The sequence below is a fragment of the Calidris pugnax genome, unplaced genomic scaffold (assembly GCF_001431845.1).
Source record: "Calidris pugnax isolate Ruff unplaced genomic scaffold, ASM143184v1 scaffold29, whole genome shotgun sequence".
Classification (NCBI taxonomy): domain Eukaryota; kingdom Metazoa; phylum Chordata; class Aves; order Charadriiformes; family Scolopacidae; genus Calidris; species Calidris pugnax.
Genome location: NW_015090768.1, coordinates 1,201,470 through 1,227,961, shown reverse-complemented (window position 1 = coordinate 1,227,961; position 26,492 = coordinate 1,201,470). Strand labels below are relative to the sequence as shown.

Below are 26,492 nucleotides of genomic sequence, written 5' to 3'. Positions count from 1 at the left end.
CCAGTAATAACGTTTGTGTAGGTGGCAGAAATATCCCTTAAAAAAACCCAGATTTAATATTTAAGGTGCTGGTTGCAATATGAGTGGACTTTGTTGGAGCGAGTAGTTGGAGGTTGTGATAGGAAGGTTAGATTTCTGCTGTATTTCAGAACCTGTTCATCAGAGTTGGTACGTTGTTCAGACCCCCACCCTGGTAACTCCTGATGTATCTCAGCATTCCTTGGCACCATCTCTGGGAGAGATTCACTACATTTTTCGATCTGTGGTGAATTAGAATAATTATGGCCTTTTTTTGGTAACTGTTGAGAACATCCTGTTCCTGATGAATTTCACTCAGCCACAGCTTGGATTTTAGAGAGACTGGAAATACATTTTTAAAAACGAAATGCGGTGACGTGCATTAATTCTCAGGCTGCATTAGGCATAGCCTTACCTATTTTCAGTTGTTCCTATAGACTGAGCTAGCTGTGCAGTTTAGTGCAGGGTGGTACTTAAGTAAATAAGCAGTATCTGCTCTGTTTCATGTTCCCCTGTTATCACAGACATTTTAAGAAGGTTTGAAAGTATTGTATTGCATTTACGTAACAAAGAGTTTATTTTTATTTTTTTTTGCAACTTAGATTAGTATACCATTCAGGTATGCCATAACTCCTTGATTTACTTTTCTTTAAAATTTTGCTGCTGTAATTTTGTTAAACACCGTCTGCTAATGCTGCTTTGGTTTTTATGGTTTTATGCAAATGCCTCAAGAAAAGGCACCATTTTGGCAAGTGACTGTGTATTCCTAGATACAAAAGAGCTAATAGTTTCAGGTTTTCTATCTCTGTGCCATTTATTGCTACAATGTTACTTTCCAGTTATTAAATGAGCAAGATGTTGGCTGAAGTGAATGTTCCTAATTTTAATATTTTACAACTGCAGTACAACTCCAGTCTGATTTTTAACATCAGGTTAGATTCAAAGTATATTAAAGAGTGATCTGAGGGACGTTTAGGGCAGCAGTTGAGTTTGTGTAACTGGTGTGTTGGGCTGACCCCGCGCTCAGCGGTGCTGAAGGTTAGATAGGGTTTTTTTTGGCATTTGCACTAACAAAAATAGATCTTGGACGTCTTTCTTGTTGCTGCTGAAGTCGTTCTCCTGAATTCTGACAACTCCCTGCGCTTTCACTGCATAAAGACTCGATCAACCCAGTTATTTTGGCAGTGGGATGCATTTTGAAGAGCTATTCTTCTAATTGTTTCAGGGAATCTAGTTAGTAAAGGTGGATCTTTGTCATGCAGAATTAATATTTTTCAGAGCTACCTCTTTAGGTTAATTTGTACCCCTGGTCCTTGCGGAGCTGAACAGCACATGTACCCTGGACTTGGTCAGGAACTTGGGCTTTAGGACTTGCTACTACTTTCAGTACCTGCCCTGGGCCTTCTGGAGGCAGCTTTTAACTTGTCTGCTGCACAGCTGTGTCAGCGTAACAATTTTTAATGCTGTCTTTTAGTTTATACATCTGATTAAACCCATTTTCTGGATATATGGATTTTTGAAACCCGTTCTGGACCTTCACTGGGTTGATTCTGGTCTTTGGGGGTTTGGCCTTCTCTCAGAGAAGGAGAGGGGTGCACAGTTGTATGGCCTAAAATTCTTTCCTTTTGTTGTAGGAAGCAGATTTTTCTGGGTTTTTTTGGGTTTTTTTTTCAAGTGACTGAAAACTGGGTTCTCTTTTGGATTTTCTATGCCTGGGATTTTTTACACAGTTCTGCTGACAGACGCTCCCTTTGAGCTGTGGAGCAGGTACAGCCCTCTCTTGTAAGGAGGCCTGTGTTTACTGATGGGTCAAAAGTTCCTAAAGAACCTATTAGTGAGATTTTCGCTTCTTGAATTTCTTTGTGTTTGTTTCTGTTACTGCTGCATGATGGATGCTCATTTAGCCATGTACATCCCTCCAGAATGAACTCGGCAGTGTCTGTGTGTGTGAGAAGAAGCACAGTGAAGTTTGGTCTTGAAGCTTTTATGAAATTGTGTTGATAAGTAAAATCTTAGTGGTCCTTTAATCATTACCCTCTCCATTTCATAATTTACCTTAAGTAATTTGAGACGTAAAGCAGAGAGTGTAAAACTTCTGGTTTTATGAACTTATGCAGTATATGTAATTTTTTATCTTTCTTGAGCAGAGTTTTTCATCTTCCCTTCTCACAGACAGGTCATGAAAACTAATTTGCATTTAGGTGACTGGTCATAGATATGAGGCAATAAAACTATTTCAATTTGCATTTAGGTGACTGGTCATAGATATATTGTTCAGTTACAAATGAGGCAATAAAACTATTTTTGCAATTTTATAGTGAATTGGCTTCATTTGTGTCTGTAATCACGCAAAATGGCATTTGATACAAAACCTGAAATCATGTAGAGAAGGACCCCATAGTCCCCTGTGGCTTCCTGGGTTGGCAAAGGTGGGGAGAGGATCGAAGTTACAAGTTCCATATTGTCCAACTTGCTTCCATCTAAATAATTTCTTTCTTTCTTTCTTTTTCAGTGATTCTCCTTTGCCTGTGTCATCGCGTGTGTGTTTTGTAAAGTTCCATGATCCTGACTCAGCAGTTGTGGCCCAGCATCTGACAAACACTGTATTCGTTGACAGAGCGTTGATAGTCGTACCATATGCAGAAGGTTTGTGAATTGTTTAATGGCCTATGAAGCCGTTTTATTCCAGTATAGTTGACAAAAATGGGGATTAGTAAATGTCAAACATATAAGATATTACATTTTGAAACCCTTGGTATATTGCCATTGGCCCATAGATTAGATAATTATTTTTATCTGGTGACACTGAATGAAAGTGGAAAGTTTACCTCTTCCTGATTTTGTATGTCTTTCAGGTTAGAATATTAACATTTTTGTTAGAATTATGTGCAAATTTTGCTCTTTATCAGTCTCAGTGAGACGTTTTCCTGAACAGACTTATGCAAACAGGTCAACGTTTTAAGGAGATTTTCCCTGAATAATGAAGTGTTTGCCACTTTCACGTAGGCGTAAATCTCTTCACGAGAATGGTTTCTCCCTCCCCGAGAGTGCGTGGGAGAGCAGATGACTATTTCCTTGGGATCTGCTGCCACTGCCTTTAGCAGGAGCTTCCCTGGAAAGGCACTCACTCCTTGTGAAGTCCAGTATACCAAGGGTTTGAATAATTACGCTTTAATTTGAAAGTGAGATCTTCCCAGAGGTGCCAAATTGGGCACTGGTACTAGTTTTTTTTTTATTCCAAGTTTTCTTGTTCATCCTTGATATATTTTACAGAATTTCACTAAATAATAAACTCTTCTCTCTGTTATTTGTGTGTGTGATTTTTGTAGTGGAGAAGGCAAATGCAAAGCCCTTCCAGATGACTGAAAAACAGTGGGTCCTCTGCAGCTACAGGGGATTCTAGACATTAACTAAAGGCCAGCAAGCACTCAAGTCCCCAAGTGTTTTCCTGGTGTAACCACTTGTTAACTACATTTTCTCTTCTTCTTTTTATTTTTACATTTTAGGGTGTTACAGTAATTTGAAAGGCAATGAGCAGGGTTTTTGGAACTTACCTTAGAAACAAAGTGCTGAGAAGACACCTCTTCTTACAGAAGTCTTATTAAACTCTTCTAGACTTGCTTTAGAAGTAATTGATTTCTATTGTACTGTTTTCTTGCTTTACTTCTGAAATAATGGCATTTCCCAGATCGCTTGAAAGAAATATAATCTCTGTAGATTAAGTCATACTAGAGTAATAAATTTGGTACGTGGCCTGGGTTCAGAGCTATAATCTAGACATTGCAATGCTGTAGGCTGTCTTTTGAGGCCCGGGGAGCTGTCTTAGCTTTGTATTCCTGAAATTTAAAAAAGATACGAAAACTTAATTTCTGGAATGTAGGAATCTGCAGCATGACCTTTGATTGAGAGAGAGGTGCTGCTGTTTGAGAGCTGTACAGAACACATCCTGAAATTGCTGTTGAGTTACTGCTTCTGCTGTTGCTAGTTGAGGTTTCATAGTGTAGCAGAAAGGCATCGTGTCCTCCTCTTTGCCTTAAAGCATGATGTGGAACAGTCCCTCCGAGTCAGCACTGAGACATTCACCAAGGCCCATGCTGAAAGAAACCAATGTTTAACTTTTCCAATAAGGATAAAAAAGGTTTTTCTCTTTGTCGGTCTGACTTTGTCCATTGTGCTTGATGGTGGATAAATCTGGCACATAGAGAAAGCTGCCCAGTACTTTTGGTTCAGGTGGCGTAACGAAAATAAAATTAATATATAAGTAGAATATTCTAATGGGCCTGTTTAAATCAAGGGCTGTTTCCTGGGGTGTCCTAGCGGTCCCGAATGTTGCCGTTTTTGGCTGAATGATGTAGTGTGTCATAGCCAATGACTTTCTGCCCCGGAGTGTGTAATCACACACGTTTGTCCCCAGGCTGGAGGAGAGTTTCCCCTGTGAGGGCAGAGCCAGGGTCCCAATTCAACAAGCTGTTTAAGCACCATACAGCAAGATTCTTAAAACCCTCGTGCAATTGCTCGTGTGCTTAAAGCCAGGCATATGCTTAACTACTGTGCTGAACTGGGCCTTTTTATCTCTTTATTTTCTATTGTGATAATTCTGTATTAATATTGCCTGTCACTAAAGCAAATGTTTGTTATCTGTTTAGTGCAATAATTATCCCCTATATCACAAGCGCACTCCAGTTTTAGCACACACAGACATTTTGCTGTTGGCTGTTGCTTTGTGTTATAGAGCTATACACAAAGTCTACGGTAAGGCTTAGTATTTGTAATTTTCACTGTGATATTCCTAGATTTGGAAGGAACTCTAAGGTTAAAGGTGGCTGGGGGGGGTATTTAGGTTCTTTGGTTAATGTTTGTTTCTTTTGTCTGTTTCTTTTTCTTTCATTTCTACACATTCATGCAGTATTTCATGGTTCTAACAAAGCAGCAGTAAAAAAAGCTCTTGAAGCATGAAAATTAACTGGTGAGGGGCCTCATTGCTTTTTTTAAAATTGTAGTTTATTTATTTCTAAATACTTTTTTAAAAAACGATTAGAGGATCAGATGCATGATTTTTTTTTAATGGATGCAGATCTTCTATGAGGTGTCTCAAGATAAGTCTGAGGATTTGTATTTAGATGCAAGAAATGTTGTAGTTGCACTAATTTGAAATGTTTAGCTATAATTTATAAATATCCTCTGAGACATAATTTTGCATGCAAAATTACCCCATAATCTCTCTGTAGGTATGTTAATATATTTATGCATTGATGCCCTTTATCTAAATGACCTTTTTCCCCCCCTCTCCCTCCATAACTTTTGGTATCTAAATTGATGACAGCTCAATGACACAAGCAAGATAACAGTGCTGTGTATTATACATTTGTTTATATTATCGGCACTTCTCAGTATAGGTGGAAGGAACCATTACCTTTATTTAACAGTGGTTTTTCTTTTTTGTTGTTGTGTTTTACAGTTCTTTTCCCTGGTTCAGCCTGAACTATATACCAGGCCCTGCTGAAAATACCACCCAACAGTTTTCTTCTGCAGCTTATCCAGTTTCTCTTAAGTGCCCTGTACATATTGTATGTTTTATGATGAGATGCAGTTTCTTAATATGTATTACAGAAACACTACTGGTATTTGCAAATATATAGTAAAATTGTTTTATTGAACTCTCATTTTGGGGGCTTGGGCACATTAACAAATTAATCCATCTGTATAGGGCTTTTGCTGTTGGATAGAATTAAAAATACCTACACAATTACTTGTTTCGTGGTAGGGCCCTTAAAATTCTCTGTGCAGAGCAGGCAGTGAAATAACACGCTTGTCTTAGTTGGCTGCAAGATTTTGGGCCAGAAGTTTCTTCTGCAGTGGCAGTGTGTAGCAGCATTCTTGGTACAATAAGCATGGCACATATTGGAACAATTGCATTTTACTGCACAGGTAAGGAATGTGCCACAGTATCTGTATGTTTGCACCCCTCCAGCCACAGACACACAGACACAGCGCGGATTTGAAGATCTGCAGAGACTTTTCATTTCCATTTGACAAGTCAGCAAAAGCCCTACGCTTGATTCAACCAAAAAAAAAATAATATATATTTCCATACCTTCTCTTTAAGTTTTACAAAATTTATGTGGTAGGTGTAAAAGAAAACATAGTGAACTGTACCATATTATTAACCCCTAAATCAAACTTTTTTTGTCTTGTGTATCTTGATTTTTCTGTGTGCTTTATAGTGAAGCAGCCGACACGAGTCGTTGTTCATAAAACAGCTTTTGAAAGTTGAGAGCACACCCCTGGAGAACCGACTGTGCTTGCTTACGTTTGGTTCATGACTTAAAAATCGAGTACAGGTGATGAAATCTTGGCAGTGTTAACAAAAAAGTAGTGTGTATTGTGCTATTTTTTTGCTCTAGAAACTTAACCATTTGTAGAGAAAAAGGAACAGTCAAATTTTCACCCATTGAAGTTTCATTCTGACAAAAAAAAAAAAAAATTAATGATAAATATTAATAGACATCGAGCTTTGTATTTTAGCCAACATAAGTACTTTCAACAAACTCAGGTGGTGTATCAGGGAGACATTTTCTGGGTGTATTTGTGTATTTTCTGCCTCTGGAAAGGAATGCTCTCTAATGCCAGGCTGTTTCTCTGCAGGAGTTATTCCTGATGAGACTAAGGCTTTGTCTCTCTTGGCACCAGCTAACGCCGTGGCAGGTCTGCTGCCCGGGGGGGGACTCCTGCCCACTCCCAACCCACTCTCTCAGGTAGGTTTGCTGCTTGGAGTCAAGGGAAACCATTCCATGTTTTCTCTTGCCTTCTAACTTACTTTCTGTTGGGTTTTTTTCAGGACAAATAGACTGAGGTGCTAATGCTATTCCTATAAAGTTTTAATTGATATTTCTTCATGGATTGTTACAGCTCTCTGATACAAGTTGTGGCAGAATGGTGTTAATTTACTAAATGGGATGCTTTGATTTCCCTAATATGATGCTTCTGGTATCTCAGGAGCCCTGTGTGTTTCTCTCTCCTCCCTCTTTTATCCATTGTACGCCCACAGACAGATGTGACAAGCAGTACAGATCTCAGAGATTTTAAATTCATATGGTTGAAGGAGTTGATGTGCTGTGGAGATGCCTTCCCTTAATGCTCCAACCAAAGGGAAAAACTTGTAGCCTGTATTCCCTTCTCATCTAAATACACAAGAATTTGGGTGGAAGATGAACAGTAAGAATAATACAGTGTGGAAAAAGTTTCAGTCAAAGCACGTACCTTACTAGAGAACAGAGGATCAGGAAAATTAATAAGACTAAATCTTCATTCATTCTGCAGTTCTCAGATCTGCTTCTTCAGCTTGTGCTGAGCTCTTCTGTATGTATCTTCTGTTATGATTTGTGATTGCATGAAACATACTTGCCGTTGAGTTGTTCAGAAAGTCTCTTTAACCCAATGTAGAAGGAAAAGTCGGAAGTTTAACTTTGAAACTCAAGGAAAGGGATGGAAGAAACAAATACAGTCTTAAAGATTTCTTTCACCAAAAACTGTATGTATGTATGTAAAGTCCTGAAAACCGTCATGCCTTCCCTTAATGCTCCAACCAAAGGGAAAAACTTGTAGCCTGTATTCCCTTCTCATCTAAATACACAAGAATTTGGGTGGAAGATGAACAGTAAGAATAATACAGTGTGGAAAAAGTTTCAGTCAAAGCACGTACCTTACTAGAGAACAGAGGATCAGGAAAATTAATAAGACTAAATCTTCATTCATTCTGCAGTTCTCAGATCTGCTTCTTCAGCTTGTGCTGAGCTCTTCTGTATGTATCTTCTGTTATGATTTGTGATTGCATGAAACATACTTGCCGTTGAGTTGTTCAGAAAGTCTCTTTAACCCAATGTAGAAGGAAAAGTCGGAAGTTTAACTTTGAAACTCAAGGAAAGGGATGGAAGAAACAAATACAGTCTTAAAGATTTCTTTCACCAAAAACTGTATGTATGTATGTAAAGTCCTGAAAATGGTTGTCGAACCGTCTTAATTTTAGTTCTGTCAGTGAATCCCAGCCTACTCCCAATCTGCTTAATGGTAGAATTTATTAAACTCATCCATTTATGGTCATTCTTTTCAAAGCTGGTTGTGTAGCTCCCTTTGACTTACTGGGAGTCGGGCATTTAACTCAGTGAAAACCATTGAGCTGTGGTGGCATCAGCGTGTGGGGAACGTGGCTTTTTTTTCGGGGCTGCAGGGAGAAGCCTGCACCATTTGAAGAGCTCAGTGAACTCAGAAACTCATGGGCAAAGAGTGGAAGGTTCCTCACTCCTGACTACGTGCTTTTGTGCTGGCTCTGGAGCTCCTGGGGTCCCTTGGTGCTGTGGTAGCTCAATGCAGCCGGCACAAAAATATGGTTTTTGACAGCTCAGTGAGCAGACAGTGAGAAGGAAGGAAGGGAGAGCGAGACCTCAGCAGCAGCACAGCATAAAATTAACATCAAAGCATGGGGATTTTAGCACAGGCTGTGTTTTGTTTCAGTGTGTGGTTTGATTTTCTCCCTTCAAATGGCTAAAAAATGAGGTTCTTCTATGAGGCATTTAGGTTAATTTAAGGCATTCAGACCTACGCCGTCATTCTGCTTTTTATTCCAGGAGCTTTTCAACCCGTTTCCCAGTTCCAACCAAATTTGAGAGATTTGTAGAGATGTAGTATTATTACATTGTCTTTTAACATAAACTATGTTAATTTCAATCCTAAGTTGATTCAGATATATGGGAGTTGGCTCAGAAACTTGTAATGAATTTTCATTTTAACACCTGAAAATAAGTTCATTTTGAACTATTTCTTGAATGTAGTGGGATGCTTAACTTGTTTTTTTTATATTTTTTTTTTTCCCTACCCATTGGGATGCAGAGGAAACAGAATTTCACTTTAGAATATTTATAGGGAAAAAAAATATCTTTCATATACTGAATTTTGGAATATCTGAATAGGGAAACCTGAAATACTCTTGCCAAACTTAGTATAATGTTTTCTGTTGCTGGAAACCTAAGTAAAACCTAAGTTTCCCCATGTCTGATGCTTGGGTATCTTGATCTCACCGCTTTTTATCCAGTGAAGATGGCTTTTTGTCTAATTGCTGTTCTCCTTGCAGATCGGTGCTGTCCCTTTAGCTGCTTTAGGAGCTCCCGCTCTCGATCCTGCCCTGGCTGCTCTCGGGCTTCCTGGAGCAAACTTAAACTCTCAGGTACCTCACACACTGCAGTTTCTCAGCAGTCAGAAGTATATTAAATAGCAGGCTGAAGAGCTGGAAATGCTATACTTGAGTCTGAAGAAGTGTTACAAAAATACTACTTTTTATTACAGGCTTGGCTCGGTGTAGCCTGCACAGGTGGCTGGTGCTTTGAACTTCTGAGATTTATTATAGAATTGTTTTTTGGAGTAGCAGGTTTATAAAGGACCACTTTTCTTTTGCTACCCTCTTTTCTCTATTTCAAGTATTTTTCATTTATATCAGTTTAACAGCCACTGTCTGAAAAACCCAGTGATTTGGAATAAATAGTGTCTGCAGGAGTATCAAATTAAATGCGGGAAAGACATAAAAATAATTTGGGACTAGTAATGAAGTGTTTCAGGTATGCTCATTATCGAGTGCTGAATCTGTCCTGTACTTACAGTAAAAGAAAAATTGTTTGATGAAAGTACGGAGCAGACTTTATTATAGACTATAGTCTTTTTTAAAATGAATAAAAAAAGTACTAAGTAGGAGTAGAATATGGAGTTAATATTTAAGATATGAGAGCCAAATACTGTACAGACAACACATTTTACAAGAAATAATAATTTAATCCATTGCTAAAAAATCATCATTCAGCATTCTTTGTATGCATGGCATGTGTAGTAACAAGCAAATAGTGGTGATAAAGAAATAAAAAATTTAAAAAAAAAAAGCATCTTAAACACATATTAGAAAAATGTAATGTGATGAAGGGTTGTTTCCTTTGTCCATTAAGGGAGCTGATGGCAACAAACTGTTAGAATTCAGCACATGGTTGCCTCTGGATAAAGGAAATTGGTGGAGACTAAACATTCTGCTGTTCATACCCCACTGGCACAGGAGGGGACCAGTTCCAATAATCTCTGGATTTGCCTCAGAGCTGTAAAATACATTTTTGGTGGGATTTTTAGAGTAAAGAAGCTTTTGGTTATTGTTCATAAATTGACATTGAGGACTGCCCATAGACAGGCAACTGGGTTCTCTAATGAGGTCTCTGTTCTCTTGAAGGAACAGAGAAATAACCTGTAAATACCAGAAGTGTATTTTTATTTTAAAGTGCTTTAATTCTGCCCTGGAAAGGGCTGATATTTGGCCGCTGTGGGGAAAAAAGGTACCTGAGCACCACTGAAAAGTGATGTTCTCACCCTCAGCACCATCTACAAATTTGAAAACAGAACAATATCCCTTTTGTCTGTAACATCTTTGGGGTGTGGGGTTTGTTTTGTGGAGTATTTTTTTTATCTGTGGACACTTTCTACTGTAGCCACTGCTGAGGAAGAGAATCTCCTTAAGCATACACATCTCCCAACGTGGTTTTAACTTGTTTTTTTTTTTCCCCCTCACAGTCTCTTGCAGCAGATCAACTACTAAAACTTATGAGCACAGTGGATCCAAAGTAAGTGTTTACAAATATTTACAAATATTTATATTGCAATATACTCCTTCTCAGGAATATCTGTTGGGATTCAGTATCCAGTCTTTGTCCTGCTGGATCTGACTAAGGTTGAAGAAAAACAGTGTCCTGGGGATCTTGTGCAGACTCTTTTTACTGTGGTAGAGAGAGAAGAAGGGGAGGAAGCAAAGATTATTCAGCCTTGCATCTACGGAATAATTAATCTCTGGGATTTCATTTTGCTGGAGATAGAAATTCAGTTTGTGTCTGTGGTATAGAGGTGCAGCCAGCACCTCCCGTCCTGAAGGGCCATGCCCATGGTGGGGGCTGGACGAGGGGACCTCTAAAGGTCCCTCCCCACCCAAAATGTTCTGTCATCCTGTGGCTGAGGACAAGCCGAGACCAGCAACTGGGGTCAAAGCCAACAATAAAAGAGTCTATTTACATTACAGCCATCAGGAGATAATAAAAACCAACATGTCTTATTACGTGGTAGAAAAAGGGAGCAAAAAGCAGTAGCATGAGTATTTGCTAGTTTTTATTTCAGTATTCAGAAAAAGGATAACTTTATTCAAAATATGGCATGGGGACAGCAAGTAGGGAAGGGTTGTAGCACTTCATGTATTCACGTGCTGTTCAGCTATTGGTAAGGTTGGAGCAGGATGGTGAAAGCATGTGCCATAGGGGAACAGCTGGTGGGCAAATTAGTAGATAAAAAGTGCAATAAATGCAAAGAAACCACCTCAGCCTTGGGACGGCAAATTGCAGGGAGCTTTGGGGAGAATTCTTTCAACTCTGGGCTTGGGGAAAGCATGTCGATGCGTGCTTGTCCTGCTGCTGGAATGGCTAAATAGATCTTCCCTGCTATTTACAGTTCACTGGAATTCTGAGAGCTGGATGTGCAGGTGTCTTGTGACACTGTCTCCACATCTTACACTTATTCTGTTATCTGAACGGTGACAAAACACAGGCAGATGCTGATTCCCTGAGATCAGCTGCTTCGAACAGGCTGCAAATCTATTTCTTTGATTCCTCCACACTGAATTGGTAACATCCTTTTCCATCTGGCAGGTTGAACCATGTAGCTGCAGGCCTTGTCTCACCCAGTCTGAAGTCAGATACCTCCAGTAAAGAAATCGAAGAAGCTATGAAAAGAGTCCGAGAAGCACAGTCACTAATCTCTGCTGCTATAGAGCCCGGTGAGTTTCACTCCTAGAGTGGGATTTAAATCCTAGAATTCAATTCACGATGGAGTTTTGATGTAGGTGATAAAAGCAGCCATCAGGAGATAACAAAAACCAACATGTCTTATTAAGTGGTAGAAAAAGGGAGCAAAAAGCAGTAGCACAAGTATTTGCTAGGTTTTTTTTCAGTATTCAGAAAAAGGATGACTTTATTCAAAATATCAAAATGTTCTGTCATCCTGTGGCTGAGGACAAGCCGAGACCAGCAACTGGGGTCAAAGCCAACAATAAAAGAGTCTATTTACATTACAGCCATCAGGAGATAATAAAAACCAACATGTCTTATTACGTGGTAGAAAAAGGGAGCAAAAAGCAGTAGCATGAGTATTTGCTAGTTTTTATTTCAGTATTCAGAAAAAGGATAACTTTATTCAAAATATGGCATGGGGACAGCAAGTAGGGAAGGGTTGTAGCACTTCATGTATTCACGTGCTGTTCAGCTATTGGTAAGGTTGGAGCAGGATGGTGAAAGCATGTGCCATAGGGAAACAGCTGGTGGACAATTAGTAGATGAAAAGTGCAGTAAATGCAAAGAAAACACCTCAGCCTTGGGATGGCAAATTGCAGGGAGCTTTGGGGAGAATTCTTTCAACTCTGGGCTTGGGGAAAGCATGTCGATGCGTGCTTGTCCTGCTGCTGGAATGGCTAAATAGATCTTCCCTGCTATTTACAGTTCACTGGAATTCTGAGAGCTGGATGTGCAGGTGTCTTGTGACACTGTCTCCACATCTTACACTTATTCTGTTATCTGAACGGTGACAAAACACAGGCAGATGCTGATTCCCTGAGATCAGCTGCTTCGAACAGGCTGCAAATCTATTTCTTTGATTCCTCCACACTGAATTGGTAACATCCTTTTCCATCTGGCAGGTTGAACCATGTAGCTGCAGGCCTTGTCTCACCCAGTCTGAAGTCAGATACCTCCAGTAAAGAAATCGAAGAAGCTATGAAAAGAGTCCGAGAAGCACAGTCACTAATCTCTGCTGCTATAGAGCCCGGTGAGTTCAACTCCTAGAGTGGGATTTAAATCCTAGGATTCAATTCACAATGGAGTTTTGATGTCGGTGATAAAAAAAACAGTGTCCTGGGGATCTTGTGCAGACTCTTTTTACTGTGGTAGAGAGAGAAGAAGGGGAGGAAGCAAAGATTATTCAGCCTTGCATCTACGGAATAATTAATCTCTGGGATTTCATTTTGCTGGAGATAGAAATTCAGTTTGTGTCTGTGGTATAGAGGTGCAGCCAGCACCTCCCGTCCTGAAGGGCCATGCCCATGGTGGGGGCTGGACGAGGGGACCTCTAAAGGTCCCTCCCCACCCAAAATGTTCTGTCATCCTGTGGCTGAGGACAAGCCGAGACCAGCAACTGGGGTCAAAGCCAACAATAAAAGAGTCTATTTACATTACAGCCATCAGGAGATAATAAAAACCAACATGTCTTATTACGTGGTAGAAAAAGGGAGCAAAAAGCAGTAGCATGAGTATTTGCTAGTTTTTATTTCAGTATTCAGAAAAAGGATAACTTTATTCAAAATATGGCATGGGGACAGCAAGTAGGGAAGGGTTGTAGCACTTCATGTATTCACGTGCTGTTCAGCTATTGGTAAGGTTGGAGCAGGATGGTGAAAGCATGTGCCATAGGGGAACAGCTGGTGGGCAAATTAGTAGATAAAAAGTGCAATAAATGCAAAGAAACCACCTCAGCCTTGGGACGGCAAATTGCAGGGAGCTTTGGGGAGAATTCTTTCAGCTCTGGGCTTGGGGAAAGCATGTCGATGCGTGCTTGTCCTGCTGCTGGAATGGCTAAATAGATCTTCCCTGCTATTTACAGTTCACTGGAATTCTGAGAGCTGGATGTGCAGGTGTCTTGTGACACTGTCTCCACATCTTACACTTATTCTGTTATCTGAACGGTGACAAAACACAGGCAGATGCTGATTCCCTGAGATCAGCTGCTTCGAACAGGCTGCAAATCTATTTCTTTGATGCCTCCACACTGAATTGGTAACATCCTTTTCCATCTGGCAGGTTGAACCATGTAGCTGCAGGCCTTGTCTCACCCAGTCTGAAGTCAGATACCTCCAGTAAAGAAATCGAAGAAGCTATGAAAAGAGTCCGAGAAGCACAGTCACTAATCTCTGCTGCTATAGAGCCCGGTGAGTTTCACTCCTAGAGTGGGATTTAAATCCTAGAATTCAATTCACGATGGAGTTTTGATGTAGGTGATAAAAGCTAATGGTCTGCAAAATACTGGCTTAATGCTTTCATGTTTTATAGGGACTTAATTTATACTTGACAGCTTTTTAATTGTCCTGCAGGGTGAGCACTGTGTGTGTCCTGCAGAACGATGCAGGAATTTACTCATCTGTTGTGTTTTGCCCAAAATTCACTTGATTTGAAGATTGCAAAATGCTGGAGCTTCCCCTGGTGGGGGTTCATACTGGAGACCTCATTGGAAGCAGCAAGTGGCTTAACCACTTGCCATCCTAGTGGTGGTTGTTCTTGGGCATGATTTCCTTCCTTGGCATGCCTAATCTGCAGAAGCTTGTAAATAATTCTTTATTTTTGTAGTTTATTTCAGTAGATTTTATTTTAGAATAAGTTGCAGCAGTTCATCCATGGATCTCAGAGCCACCAAAGTAATTTACAGCACTGGAAATAGAGTTTTGGAGCCTCCTGATGGTTCTCAGGAAAGAATAGAGCTCCTGTTCTTTTACTATACTGGAAAAAAATGTGCTGGTTGTTTTGCTTTTTGTGGGAAATTCAAAATAGTAATTTGAGAGATTCTTTAGCCCTTTGTAAAACAGCAGAGATGCTGAGATTTTCCCAAGACCTCCCCTTGCCCTGCAGCTGTCACCTTGCAACTGACTTAAATTTAACATTTTCTGCACTTTGACTAATCCAGTTTTGCGTAAAACTTTCTGTTGGTTTTATGCCGTGTACACGTCTGTGTCACGTGTTTGCTCTTTGTGTCATCTCTGGAGGAAAAGGACAGATAAGCCTTAATTTCAAACGTCAAAATATTCCTTAAGTTTTCTTTATCTTATGAATATCTGTAGCATGAAGCTCAACTTCCTTTCCTTTATAAAATCTTCTTGAATGCTAAAATAACATCGGGGGTTTTTAACTATTCTTTTCCTTTTTTAACTCCAGACAAAAAAGATGAGAAACGAAGGCATTCGAGGTCGAGGTCACGCTCCAGGAGGAGGAGGACACCTTCTTCATCCAGACACAGGTAGTTGCCTTATTTGCTTTAAGAAAAGAAACAACAAAAAGACGTAGCTGGAAACAATTCCTTCAAAAACTCTTCTTGAATGACACTCCTCTCCTGGTGGAGGAGCAGAAACGGTGTGAGGAAAGCTGTGATTTGGCTGGAGTGTGGGATGGAGCCTCCCTCTGCTTCTGTGGGAAGGGTTTGGAGAGAGGAGGGAGAGCAGAAAATACCTCAGAAACAGCTTAAACTGCGGCGGAAAGAACTTGGGGACGCCCTGTCCTACCCAGCAGTGTTGGGACTCTGGGTTTATTTCACAATAAATTGTTCCTTATGTCAGATAAGAAACACCTTAGCGCAGAGGCTCGTTTGCTAACTGTAATTAGTATATCAAAATGTGCTGTGTTTGCCTCCCCTGTCCCGTGTGTTGCCGGCAGACGGTCAAGAAGCAGGTCGAGGAGAAGGTCCCATTCCAAATCGAGGAGCAGGAGGCGATCCAAGAGCCCGAGGAGGAGGAGGTCTCACTCCAGAGAGAGGAGCAGGAGGTCGAGGAGCACATCCAAAACCAGGTAACTGCCTCAGTACATCTCTGCTGTTGGCTAGAGATTAAACTATTGCATTTGGGTGCTTAATTTAAAAAAATAACAAACAAAAACACTGGGGCAGAATGAACTGGTGGCTCTTTTTAAAGTCACAGTCTCTCGTAATGTCTTATAGAATGACATGAATGATATGTCTTAGGAAAGCAGGAGCTGCAAGCATCTACACATCCATACACAGAAGCTATAAATGAGCTGTTCTTTTATTTTGTTGTAGATAATTGTAATTTTTGTTTCCACTGAAACAGTGTGAGTGGCCCCAGAAATACTAAGCAGCATGTGCCATCCAGTGCAGGCACCGTGTCTTCATTCCTTTCCCTGCCTAGCAAAAGTAGCAAACACTGTTTGACTAGTTTGAAAATCAAACTTAACATCTGTATTTTACTAAAAGGGATAAAAAGAAGGAAGAGAAAGAGAAGAAACGTTCTAAAACTCCTCCCAAAAGCTACAGCACAACCAGGCGATCGAGAAGCACAAGCAGGTATGGAAACATGGCCATTGATGGCCACTGTCACAGAGCAGTCTTGTGTGTAGCAGGACCATGATCCAGCTGGGAATATCCTGGCTGTACACACAAATGTGTGAATACTCTCTGCCTGGGTCTACAGGATGTTTTATTTTTCCCCTGATACTGTAATTTTCTGGAGAAAGAGTTTCTCCTTGCTCTATATCGAAGAGAGTGTGATCCTTTGAGGTCATTCAAAGCACTTTGAGGTCACTCTTAAACCCTTTCCCCACTTATGGAATGAATACATGCAAAACGTGTCATTCTTTTTAAAGAATTTTCCAAAATTAACTTGTAATATTGACAAGAACAAGCTGTTTCGTTTCTGTTTGCAAGAAGAGCCAGTGTCCCCAACACAGCCTGAGCTCGGCAGCTTGTTCCTGGGGGTGGAGGTGGAACAGGGAAGAACTTGCTCTGCTGATCAGCAGCTGGGGAGGATTTTCAGCACTTCCAAGAGTAAATACCCATTTGGAATTCTGTGTATGTGCTGCCTTTTGAGCCCTGCTGGGCTTGGAGCCAGAGGGGAATCACAGAATCACAGCATGGTTTGGGTGGGAAGGGACCTTAAAGATCATCGAGTGCCACCCCCTGCCCTGGGCAGGGACACCTCCCACCACACCAGGTTGCTCCAAGCCCCATCCAGCCTGGTCTTGAGTATGTGTAGCTTTAAAACAAAACAAAACAAAAAGCCAAAAAAAAGCTTTCATCACTTTTTCCTGCAGGGAAAGACGACGTAGGAGAAGCAGGAGCGGATCCCGGTCACCTAAAAAACCCAGGTCTCCTAAAAGGAAAATGTCCCGGTCCCCATCTCCAAGAAGGTCAGTTGAGCCTTTTTGGCTGAAAAAAAATAGTGATAATAAAGGTGTCTGGGTGGGAAATTCCCGAGGAGTGAGCTCTGGCCACGGTCACGGTGGGGATTGTAGGAACATGGTGTGTGTTTGGTGCTTGGCTTATACCCAGGCGTGGGTTGAGAGAGAGAGAGAGGGGGTGGATCTCTGCTGCCACTGCTGCTTTTGGTGCCATTTAATGTGCTTTGAGCACAGAACTGCTCTGGGAGTGCCCATAAACTCCAAACCTGGGGTATTCCAGGGCTGAGGAGAGACCTGGAGCTCCCAGCCCTTTGACTCCCTGTGACAGGAGTCACCCGGGCGTTTGGTGATCCTCAAACTGGAGCTGCTCCTTCATCAGACCCTCTGGAGCTGATGGGCTTACCAGGGTCTTATCCTGGTGGGAGGTAAGAACCTCCCATCCAGACCTGTTGGCTTACCAGGGTCTTATCCTGGTGGGAGGTGAGAACCTCCCATCCAGACCTAAGAAATGAGGTTTTTTGGTTATTTTCTGAAAGCCAATGATGTGTTATAGTCACATACAGCTCATTCTCCCTTTAGATGTGTCATTGTGGGTAAGGTCTGGACATGGTCTGTGGTCCAGTTGCAGAATGGCGTGGTGGCAGCCTTCATTCTTCTCCGTGCTCTTACCATTGCAGACATAAAAAGGAAAAAAAGAAGGATAAAGACAAGGAGAGGAGTCGAGATGAGAGGGAGCGGTCAACCAGCAAGAAAAAGAAGAGCAAAGACAAGGAGAAGGATCGGGAACGGAAATCTGAGAGCGACAAGGACGTGAAAGTATGTTTAAAACCCTCCTCAGCCCCACGGGCCCTGCTGTCCCGTCCCCCTGGAACTGGGGCTTTGGGAGCAAGTTTTACCTTTGTTTTTTATCTCGGCAAAGCAGGTCACAAGGGATTACGACGAAGAGGAGCAAGGGTACGACAGCGAGAAGGAGAAAAAGGAGGAAAAGAAAATGGCAGATTCTTCCTCCCCGAAAGGCAAGGAATGCGGGGCCGAGAAAGGGAGCGGGGATTCTGCCAGGGAATCCAAAGTGAACGGGGACGATCACCACGAGGAGGACATGGACATGAGTGACTGAGCCCTGTCCCCGCAGCCTCGGTGTGTCATTCCTCTGTCATTCTTTTACGCTGTACCCGTTAACCCTCAGTTAGATGTCTGATAACAGCTCCGCGCTACGCCCCGTTTGTAAACCCCCCCGTACTAACTCCCACCAGAGCAGCCTCCTGGTGACCCCGGGGTGGTGGGGCCCGGCCGTGGGGCTCTCACTGGGCACAGGAAGCCCTGCAGGTGTCCCCAGCAGGCAGGGGCTGGGTGGTGAGAGGCCCCCGCTGACCCAGCTCACCCCATAGCGTCCCCCACCCCCCACAGACCTCCGTGGGGCACACACAGCCTCCCCGTGCCCGGTCCTGCCGCTCCGGGGGGACCTACTCAAGGGTCTTAAGTGTGACTACACAAAAAAAACCCACAGTCCATCTGAAAACGAGCGTCCTGATCCTCCTGATCGATCGTCCTCATCCTCCTGATCTAGGTAGTTCTTTTGTTTCTGTTGTATTTTTTTAAGCCATGTGGCTGGGGTTGCTTGGTTTTGTTTTTCTGGTTTCCTTTGGCTTTTGACAAGAGTTAAAATGCACTAACCTTTTTGAGGGCTTGGTTTTTTTTTCCTTTTGGATGGTTTTTATCTTTTTTTAACTCCGTTCCAGCCCGTCTGGGGCGAGGTGTGGTGGCTCCACAGCCCCGGGGAGGGACAGATCTCCGCGTGCCCAGTGACAGAGGGTCGATCGGCGCGGTTTCCCTGATCAGGGGGTTTGATTTTGTTGCAGAAAAGGGTAGTGCATTTTAAACCTGACCTTCCTACGCTTTCCAAAGCAGGTCGACTTGATAATGTACTTTTTACTTGGATCTCCAGTTGTATAAACTAATAAATTTGTGTTTGCTGTCACTGCAGTAGTAGCCTCATGCGCACGGTGAGCCCGCCCTCTCCGCAGAGTAGTTAGAGCAGCCCTTTCCTCCCTCCCGCCCCTTCCAGAGCTTTTACTTTTGTGCAGGTAAAAAACCAACCCCGAGCCGAGCGGGGGCTGGGTCTGTGCCATGTCGATGTACAGTTTCTGAAATTGTTTTACAGAACTTTGATAATAAAAACCCTTAAACTCACACTCGTGTTGCTGGAAACCTCTGCTGGTGTTTGTTTGCACCCCGGAACCTACGTTTCACCTCCCTCTCTCCCTCCCAAACTTCACCTCTCTCCCTCCCAAACTTCACCTCTCTCCCTCCCAAACTTCACCTCTCTCCCTCCCAAACTTCACCTCTCTCCCTCCCAAACTTCACCTCTCTCCTTCAGAGCCTGCCTTTTAGTTCATCCCACCCATTTTAAGGTGACGGTAAGGACTTGGTCTCTTCAAAGCTGAGGAGCTGCCCTCCTCAGCTCATTACGCTAACAAAATATTTTAATTTGGGGGAATGAAGGGAATGAGCTTAAACAGGAACGTAGAGGTGTTAAGGGACAAGTGCTTTTTAAAGGAAATACGTATTTGTAAAAGCTTTTTGTATTTCCACTGAACTAAGGCCTTCAGGATGGTAAGGGAGGGGCAGAAAGACCCGGCACCCACAAAGGGAGGGTCTTTAAAGGAGGGGTCTGGGGGTGAAGCTGGAAGTGGTGCTTGAGCCCAGGCAAACCACTGTCTTCTTAAACCCTCCTTTGGCCCTGGGCAAAGCAGAGCTTGCCCTTGAGTGGGCAGAGTTAATAAAGAGTTACTAAAAGTTAAATAAGAGTGTTGTTTTTAGAATTTGTAGAAATGTAAATTTTTTTTACAGTGAGTGTTTTGTCAGACAGTGGGAGGGAGAGTTCCTGTGGTAACAGCCAGACCTAGAGGAGGTGCAGGACGGCTCCCTGGATGGGCCTTTTTTGTTCTCCTCACCCTATTTCTAGGTGAAGTTCAAGACCATAAAGGGATTTACAGCAATAGAGGGGATCTCCTGGGGCAGGGGGTGGTGCGCTCGGCTCTGACCCCTTCGTCAAGGGCTGCCTGTAATTAAATGGAGGTGGTTTTGAGTTTATTTTACTCTGGCATTAACCCTGCCTCCAGCTGCTGGGCCCAGACACAGGAGGAGCCCCTTCGTCAAGGGCTGCCTGTAATTAAATTGAGGTGGTTTTGAGTTTATTTTACTGTGGTGCATTAACTCTGCCTCTGGCTGCTGGGCCCAGACACAGGAGGAAGGTGTGTGGTTTCACACCACCTCTGCTTATTGATATTATTAATAATTAATCACTGTCCATCCCCTTGGATCATCACCCCCGTAGGATGCTGGGGGGACCAGATGTCACAGGTCCTCCCTGGGACCTGGGGAGGAGCTGCTGCTCTCAGCTCTGGGTACGGCACCACCTCCCAGGGTTGGAGCCCTGAGCCACCATAACAACTCTATTTTAGTAATTAGAAGTTGGTTTGCTAATTACTACAGTGTGTAGGGCTCCTGTCCCTCCGGTGAGCACCCCCCCCAAAGCCACAGGACCCCTTCCCTGTGTGACTGAAGCAAATCCTTACCTGGGGAGGGGTGTGCTCAGCTCAGCGCTGCAGGCACAGCCGCCCACGCTCACAGGGGAGCGATTTTAAGTCAAAAACCCAAACCCCACAAAGCTAAAAACACCTTTTACAAGGCAAACTGAAACTTCAGGAGTTTCAGGTTTTGGTCTCCGACTCGTCCCCGGTTCCTCTGAGATGCTGCTGTTATGACCAACAGTCACAGCTTCTTGTTTAAATAAGCGTATTTGTGGATTTTAAGGTAAAACTTGTGTAATTCCTGCCCGGGAAAGGTTTGTTTCCTCCCTCCCTCCCCGGTGGCTGCTTCTAAACTCTGACCCTCAGCTCCCGGTCACCGCCAGGAGCTGCCGGCCGCGTCCTTCCTCCTCCAGCTGGAGCTTTACAGAGGGCAAAGAACAGTCTCGAATGAAAATGCAGGATTTTATTTTAAAAAATGACCAATAAAATGCCCTTGCAGGACGCCGCAGGGTGAGCTCAGCCCCTGGGACCCAACCCCTGCCCAGAGACGCGTCCCCCTCCCCGCAAATCCACCCCGAGCCTCTCACCTTCAGAATCCAACAGCACGGTTTGGTCTTTATTCTAACAAATGATACAACCAAAAAATTCCTATTAGTGAAGGTCGGTTAAAAACATGGACCAGACAAACCAGTAAAACGCAAAAAAAACCCCAACAAACCCAAACAAAACAACAAACAAACCAAAAAAAGCAAGTGAGGTTGTTTCCGTGACAATCACAAAGGGCAAGGACCGGAGCAGCAGGGCAGGAGACACCTTAGCACAGATGAACCAGTGCCCTCACCCTCCCAGGAGTTACAGATCAAGAACAAATACATTTTTTAAAATAAAAACCAACCCCAAACCAGGCGGTGGCTTTGCAATCACCCCACGGAGGTGGGTTTCCAGCCCAGACCCACCAGAGGGGCCCCGTAAGAGTGGGGCAGAAGGGCAGGGAGGGGAGCGTGGGGCCGGGAGAGCAGCTCCTGGGGGAGGGGAAAGGCAACACCTTCCCTTGGCCACAACCCAGAGCCCTGGGCTGGAAGGACCAGGACAATCACTGGGTTAAGGAACAACCCCAGGGATTCTTCTGCAACCATTTCGTATTTCAGTTGACCAAATTTAATGGCTGGTTTTTAATAGTCATAAAAAAACCCAAAAAACCTCACGGCCATCAGGGGAAAATAAAAGTGGTGAGAGTGGGAAGAAACAGAGCCCTGGGCTGGAAGGACCAGGACAATCACTGGGTTAAGGAACAACCCCAGGGATTCTTCTGCAACCATTTCGTATTTCAGTTGACCAAATTTAATGGATGGTTTTTTAGTAAAAAAAAAACCAAAAACCCTCATGGCCATCAGGGAAAAAAAAGTGGTGAGGGCAGGAAGAAACGGTGGCCAAACCCTGAGGAGAGGTGGCCTCTCCTGAGCACCAGCAGCGAGGTTTCCCCACCTCGGCTGCACCTCCACGGCCACCACGGGGCCAAGAGCAGCTTCAACACGTGGGTTGGACCCTTCCCATGGTGTCCCGGGGCAAGGACAGTCCCCACACCCACACAAGGCCAAGGGTGTCCCCTCAACACGGTCTCAAGGAGAAGATAAGGGGGGAAAAAAGCAAAAAAAATTAAGTTTCTCTAGGTCAATCCCGCTAGAAAACATGAATTTCCAGCTGGAACATGAATTCCCCAGGGCTGTGGGGAGGAGGTGGGGGGTGAAGGGGAGCGGTGTCCCCAGCACAGCCCCGGGCTCCCTCTGTGCTGGGGACACTTCTCCCTCCCACGGAGCATCCAGAGACACAACCACCACACTTTGTGTCCCTACAACACAAAAACCTCACAAGAAAAACAAGTTCTAGTGAGATGTGACCATTGGTGTGGAGAGCCACCACCACAGACCGGCACCAGCACCACCAGGCTGCTGGGACACCCCGAGGTTGTCCCTCAGCCCAACGTCCCCCCAGCTCCTGAGGATCCATCAGGAACCTGCCCACTTCAAAACTTGTCCCTGGAATAAGAAAACACATCACCAACAGCTGGAGGGAAACATCCCGAGGAGCAGCTTCATGGGGCTGTCACAGGAATCTGGGAATGGTCATGGAAGGGAGGGGACAAAGTGGTGGGAGCCAGGTCCACAGGGAGAACAAAAACATTGGGGTACGCTCACCCTAAGAATGTAAAAAGACCACCAAATTCCCCCAAATCCGTGTCCACCCTTCTCTGCTGACGCTCCCAAATCAGAGCAAGCCCTAGTGCACAGCAACCTGCTGCAAAAAGTTCCTGCACATCTTAAAACTTATCAAAGTCCGTGGGTGTGAAGTCACCAAGGTTACAAAACCCCACAAAACCTGGAGCTGGAGCCTGAGGAAACCAGCCAGAAGCTCCAGGACCTCCTGGGGCTGGGTCAGACACCCCCTCCCACAGCAGGAGCCCTGCCCGGGCAGAGACACACAGACCCCCCCCTCGCACCTCAGGCTCCACAAAAAGCTGTTATTTTGATTTTTAAAGCCTGGAAAACCCAGTCCATCCCAGTGCCCTACAGCTGGGAGCGCTCCTGCCCCCTCGGCACGCTTGGTCACGGGAATTAAAACAACCAAAAAAACACAAAGAAATACAAAATGCGTGGTTTTTTCCCTGTAATAAGGATTTCTGACAGTCCCCTTCTGCAGAAAGGCGGGGGATGCCCCACACCCAGCAGAAGACCTGGTCCCACGGTGCTGCCCACCACGTCCCACCCTGTGGGGGGGTTCCAGGTGGGAAAAGCCCAGCTTTGGCCCCACGGATGCTGAGTCCCGACCTCCAGCACCCAGAGGGTGACTCTGTCCCTACACTGGGCCCCATGGCGGGTGCTGCCCTGCAGCAGGAGGTGGGTGTCCTCATCCCACCCATGTGAAACCCCTGGGGAATTCATCATCACTTGGGAGAACAAGTTCTATCATTCCCAGGGAACGTTCCACACCTCAGAAGGAATCACAGCTCTACACTTCCCTTTGCTCCCCCCCCAGTCTCATTTTAGGTTTGATTCTGGGTGGGTAACTCCAGGGTTTGGGGGAGAGCCTGCAGCACCAGCTCCATGGGGAGGCTGAGGAGCATCAACCCCAGCTTTGGGTCCATGGGGACTTTGCTGACCTTCCCGTGGTTCCATCGATCCCAGCGTCCAGCGGTTCCTCAGGACCCCTCCTCTTCTCCAGAGCAGCCTCTCGGGGTTCACACAGATGATTCCAGAGGTTTCTGCAAGAACATCTGCTCCAGTTGGGTATTTCCATGGTCCCTCCATGTGTCCAGCTCCCACTGCCTCGTGCTCGGCCACCTCCATCCACCCCCCGCAGGGTCACTCCACTTGGCTTCCTTCGCTAAGCAGCCACGACAATCTTCATTATAAAGTTTGATACTTAACTCTATTGTAATTTCCAGAAAAAAAGAGTTTTAACTACAGTGCACAAAGAATATCATTTTGAAAATATTTACATATTTTTTTTTGTACAATGACACCACAGCACTTTAATCTAAATTTCTTAATACAAACAAATAGCACCATTAGCCTTTTGCACAAGTTCTTCCCAACAGACCCAAGAGCTGGATTGTTGTTGGATGAGGGGACTGGGACCACTTGGACCGAGAAGGAGCTCACGACGGGGGAGCGCTGAAAGCCAGAACGCTACGGGGAAATTAAGGAAATTAATCTGGAAACTCCCAAAGCATCTGCAAATTAAAACCTTCCGAGGTGAGCCCTATTCCCTGTGAGCTGCAATGGAACTAACTTCAAGAAAAACCTTCTCCTCTGCAGATTTAACACTTTGAGTTACTGCTTCAGTCACTCTTTACCTGCACCCCGTGCTCCCCGGTGGATGCTCAACCATCACGGAGCAAATCTCCCAAGTGGAGGTGAAAAAACAGAAGGGACAAAGGGAGGATTCCCAGCCTGGGAAGCTCCCAGCAGGACCAGGGACAGGGCAGGGACAGCAGGAGGGAGGGGAGGGAAGGGCAGAGCCAAGGGGGGTGAGGAAGGGCTGGGGGAGGAAGCACAGGGTCCCAGACAGGGCCAGCAGCACCTCGGGTGGCTGTGGGTGCTGGGGGGGTCCCTGCCTCCCCCCAGAGCCAGCGCTGCCTCCGAGCTCTACTGCAGGAGGAAAATGCAGTGATTTGTTTTTTTTTTTAATGGTTACCATTTGGTTCATTCCTCTACAGAAAACACATTCCTTCTAATATACGTCCGACTAACATTCAAATTACTGAGCTATACAGAATGATACATAGTTTACAATTCAGGAAAACAAAGCTTGAAAGAATATAATATGGTCATCTGAAAGAGTGGCGGGGTGTGTCACCGGGCTAAGATCCAGCTAAGACATCTCAACTGTTAACGCTAATGGTCCAAAGAGTGCTTTTTGTATCACCAAGAAATGTAAAAAATTTAAAAACGAATGCTAGTCCTCAGGGCTGTTGAGTGTTGTGGGGTGACAGAGCCCCTCGCCCGCAGCACTGCACGTAGAAAAGGGTGAGGGAGACACGGGGAGACTCGCTGGAGACCAGGAACTACATGAGATGCCCGTTACAGGGACTAACATCAGTCAGTCGACGCCTGTTCCCTTTATATTCTGGATTATTGAAGTTTATCCCTTTCTTTCCGAGCCGCTTTCCCATCTCTGTCCGTGGGCTGGGGGCATCCCTTGGCTTTTGCCACGGGAAGGCTGGTGCCGGTGCTCACCACGAGGCTTCCAGTTGAGTTAGAGGTCGGGGAAACGGCTGGGGTCCTCCTTGTAGTCGTCGGGGATAGTGAAGATGGAGTCGTCAAACTCGTCGTAACGGAACTCCTGGAAGGTCACAGTGGCTGTGATGGTGGGAAACACAGGGATATCTGGGGAGGAGGCAAAAGGCAACCATGAAGAGCGAAGGAATTAGGAGGGCAACGAAACTAGAAGACAAATCATATGAAGAGCGGCTGAAGGAGCTGGGGCTGTTTAGTATGAGGAAGAGGAGGCTGAGGGGAGACCTCATCACTCTCTACAACTACTTGAAAGGACACTGTAGAGAGGTTGGTGCTGGTCTCTTCTCACAGGTAATTAACAATAGAACGAGAGGGAACAGCTTCAAGCTCCAACAGGGTAGGTTTAGACTGAACATTAGGAAGGAATTTTTCACTGAAAGAGTGGTCGGGCATTGGAACAGGCTGCCCAGGGAGGGGGTGGAGTCCCCATCCCTGGCTGTGTTTAAGGGCCGTTTAGATGCAGTGCTGAGGGACATGGTGTAGGGGAGGACTTTGTAGAGTAGGGGAGATGGTTGGACTCGATGATCCCAAGGGTCTCTTCCAACCTCAATGATTCTATGATTCTAATTGAGGTTTATCAACAGTTACCAACCGTCACCCAAAGGTCTGTAGCTACAGACACAGAGGCTGGTTTCACACCTGCAGGGGGGTGATGCAAAGCTCTTGAGGAGGAGGTGGATTCAAGCAAGTTATTTTAGAAAACACTCAGATACCCCGAGCGCAGAAACAATACCCAGCTCTATACACCACTCAAAACCTGCCAATATTACTAAGGTCTCTTTCTATGATTTCCAGAGAAGGGTGACAAAGATGGTGAGGAGTCTGGAGAATAAGTCTTATGAGGAGAGGCTGAGGGAGCTGGGGGTGTTCAGCCTGGAGAAGAGGAGGCTGAGGGGAGACCTCATTGCTCTCTACAACTCCCTGAAAGGAGGGGGTAGAGAGGTGGGGGTCGGTCTCTTCTCCCAAGTCACAGGCGACAGGACGAGAGGAAATGGCCTCAAGTTGCCCCAGGGGAGGTTCAGGCTGGATATTAGGAAAAATTTTTTCACTGAAAGGGTTCTCAGCCATTGGAATGGGCTGCCCAGGGAGGGGGTTGAGGCACCATCCCTGGAGGTGTTCAAAAGCCGGGTTGATGT

At 44.5% G+C, this 26,492-nt stretch overlaps 2 protein-coding genes across 2 annotated transcripts in view; one reads left to right on the top strand and one right to left on the bottom strand.

The window, feature by feature from the left end:
• The first annotated feature begins 2,530 nt into the window (after positions 1 to 2,530).
• On the top strand, positions 2,531 to 19,219 carry SRSF11 (serine/arginine-rich splicing factor 11). The gene is given in 13 exon segments (XM_014937477.1): positions 2,531 to 2,664; positions 5,477 to 5,585; positions 6,243 to 6,622; positions 6,624 to 6,773; positions 9,146 to 9,238; positions 10,615 to 10,664; positions 11,733 to 11,860; positions 15,057 to 15,138; positions 15,552 to 15,683; positions 16,105 to 16,194; positions 16,941 to 17,036; positions 17,705 to 17,843; positions 17,947 to 19,219. Coding segments are annotated over 11 exon segments (1,275 nt in total). The 5' UTR covers positions 2,531 to 2,664; positions 5,477 to 5,585; positions 6,243 to 6,505; the 3' UTR covers positions 18,145 to 19,219.
• A 4,748-nt stretch (positions 19,220 to 23,967) lies between these two features.
• ANKRD13C (ankyrin repeat domain 13C) overlaps positions 23,968 to 26,492 on the bottom strand; it is a 34,862-nt gene continuing 32,337 nt past the window's right edge. The window contains exon 13 of the mRNA XM_014937666.1: positions 23,968 to 25,446. Coding sequence (XP_014793152.1) covers positions 25,316 to 25,446 — 131 coding nt within the window. The 3' untranslated portion in view covers positions 23,968 to 25,315. The remainder of the gene's footprint in view (positions 25,447 to 26,492) is intronic.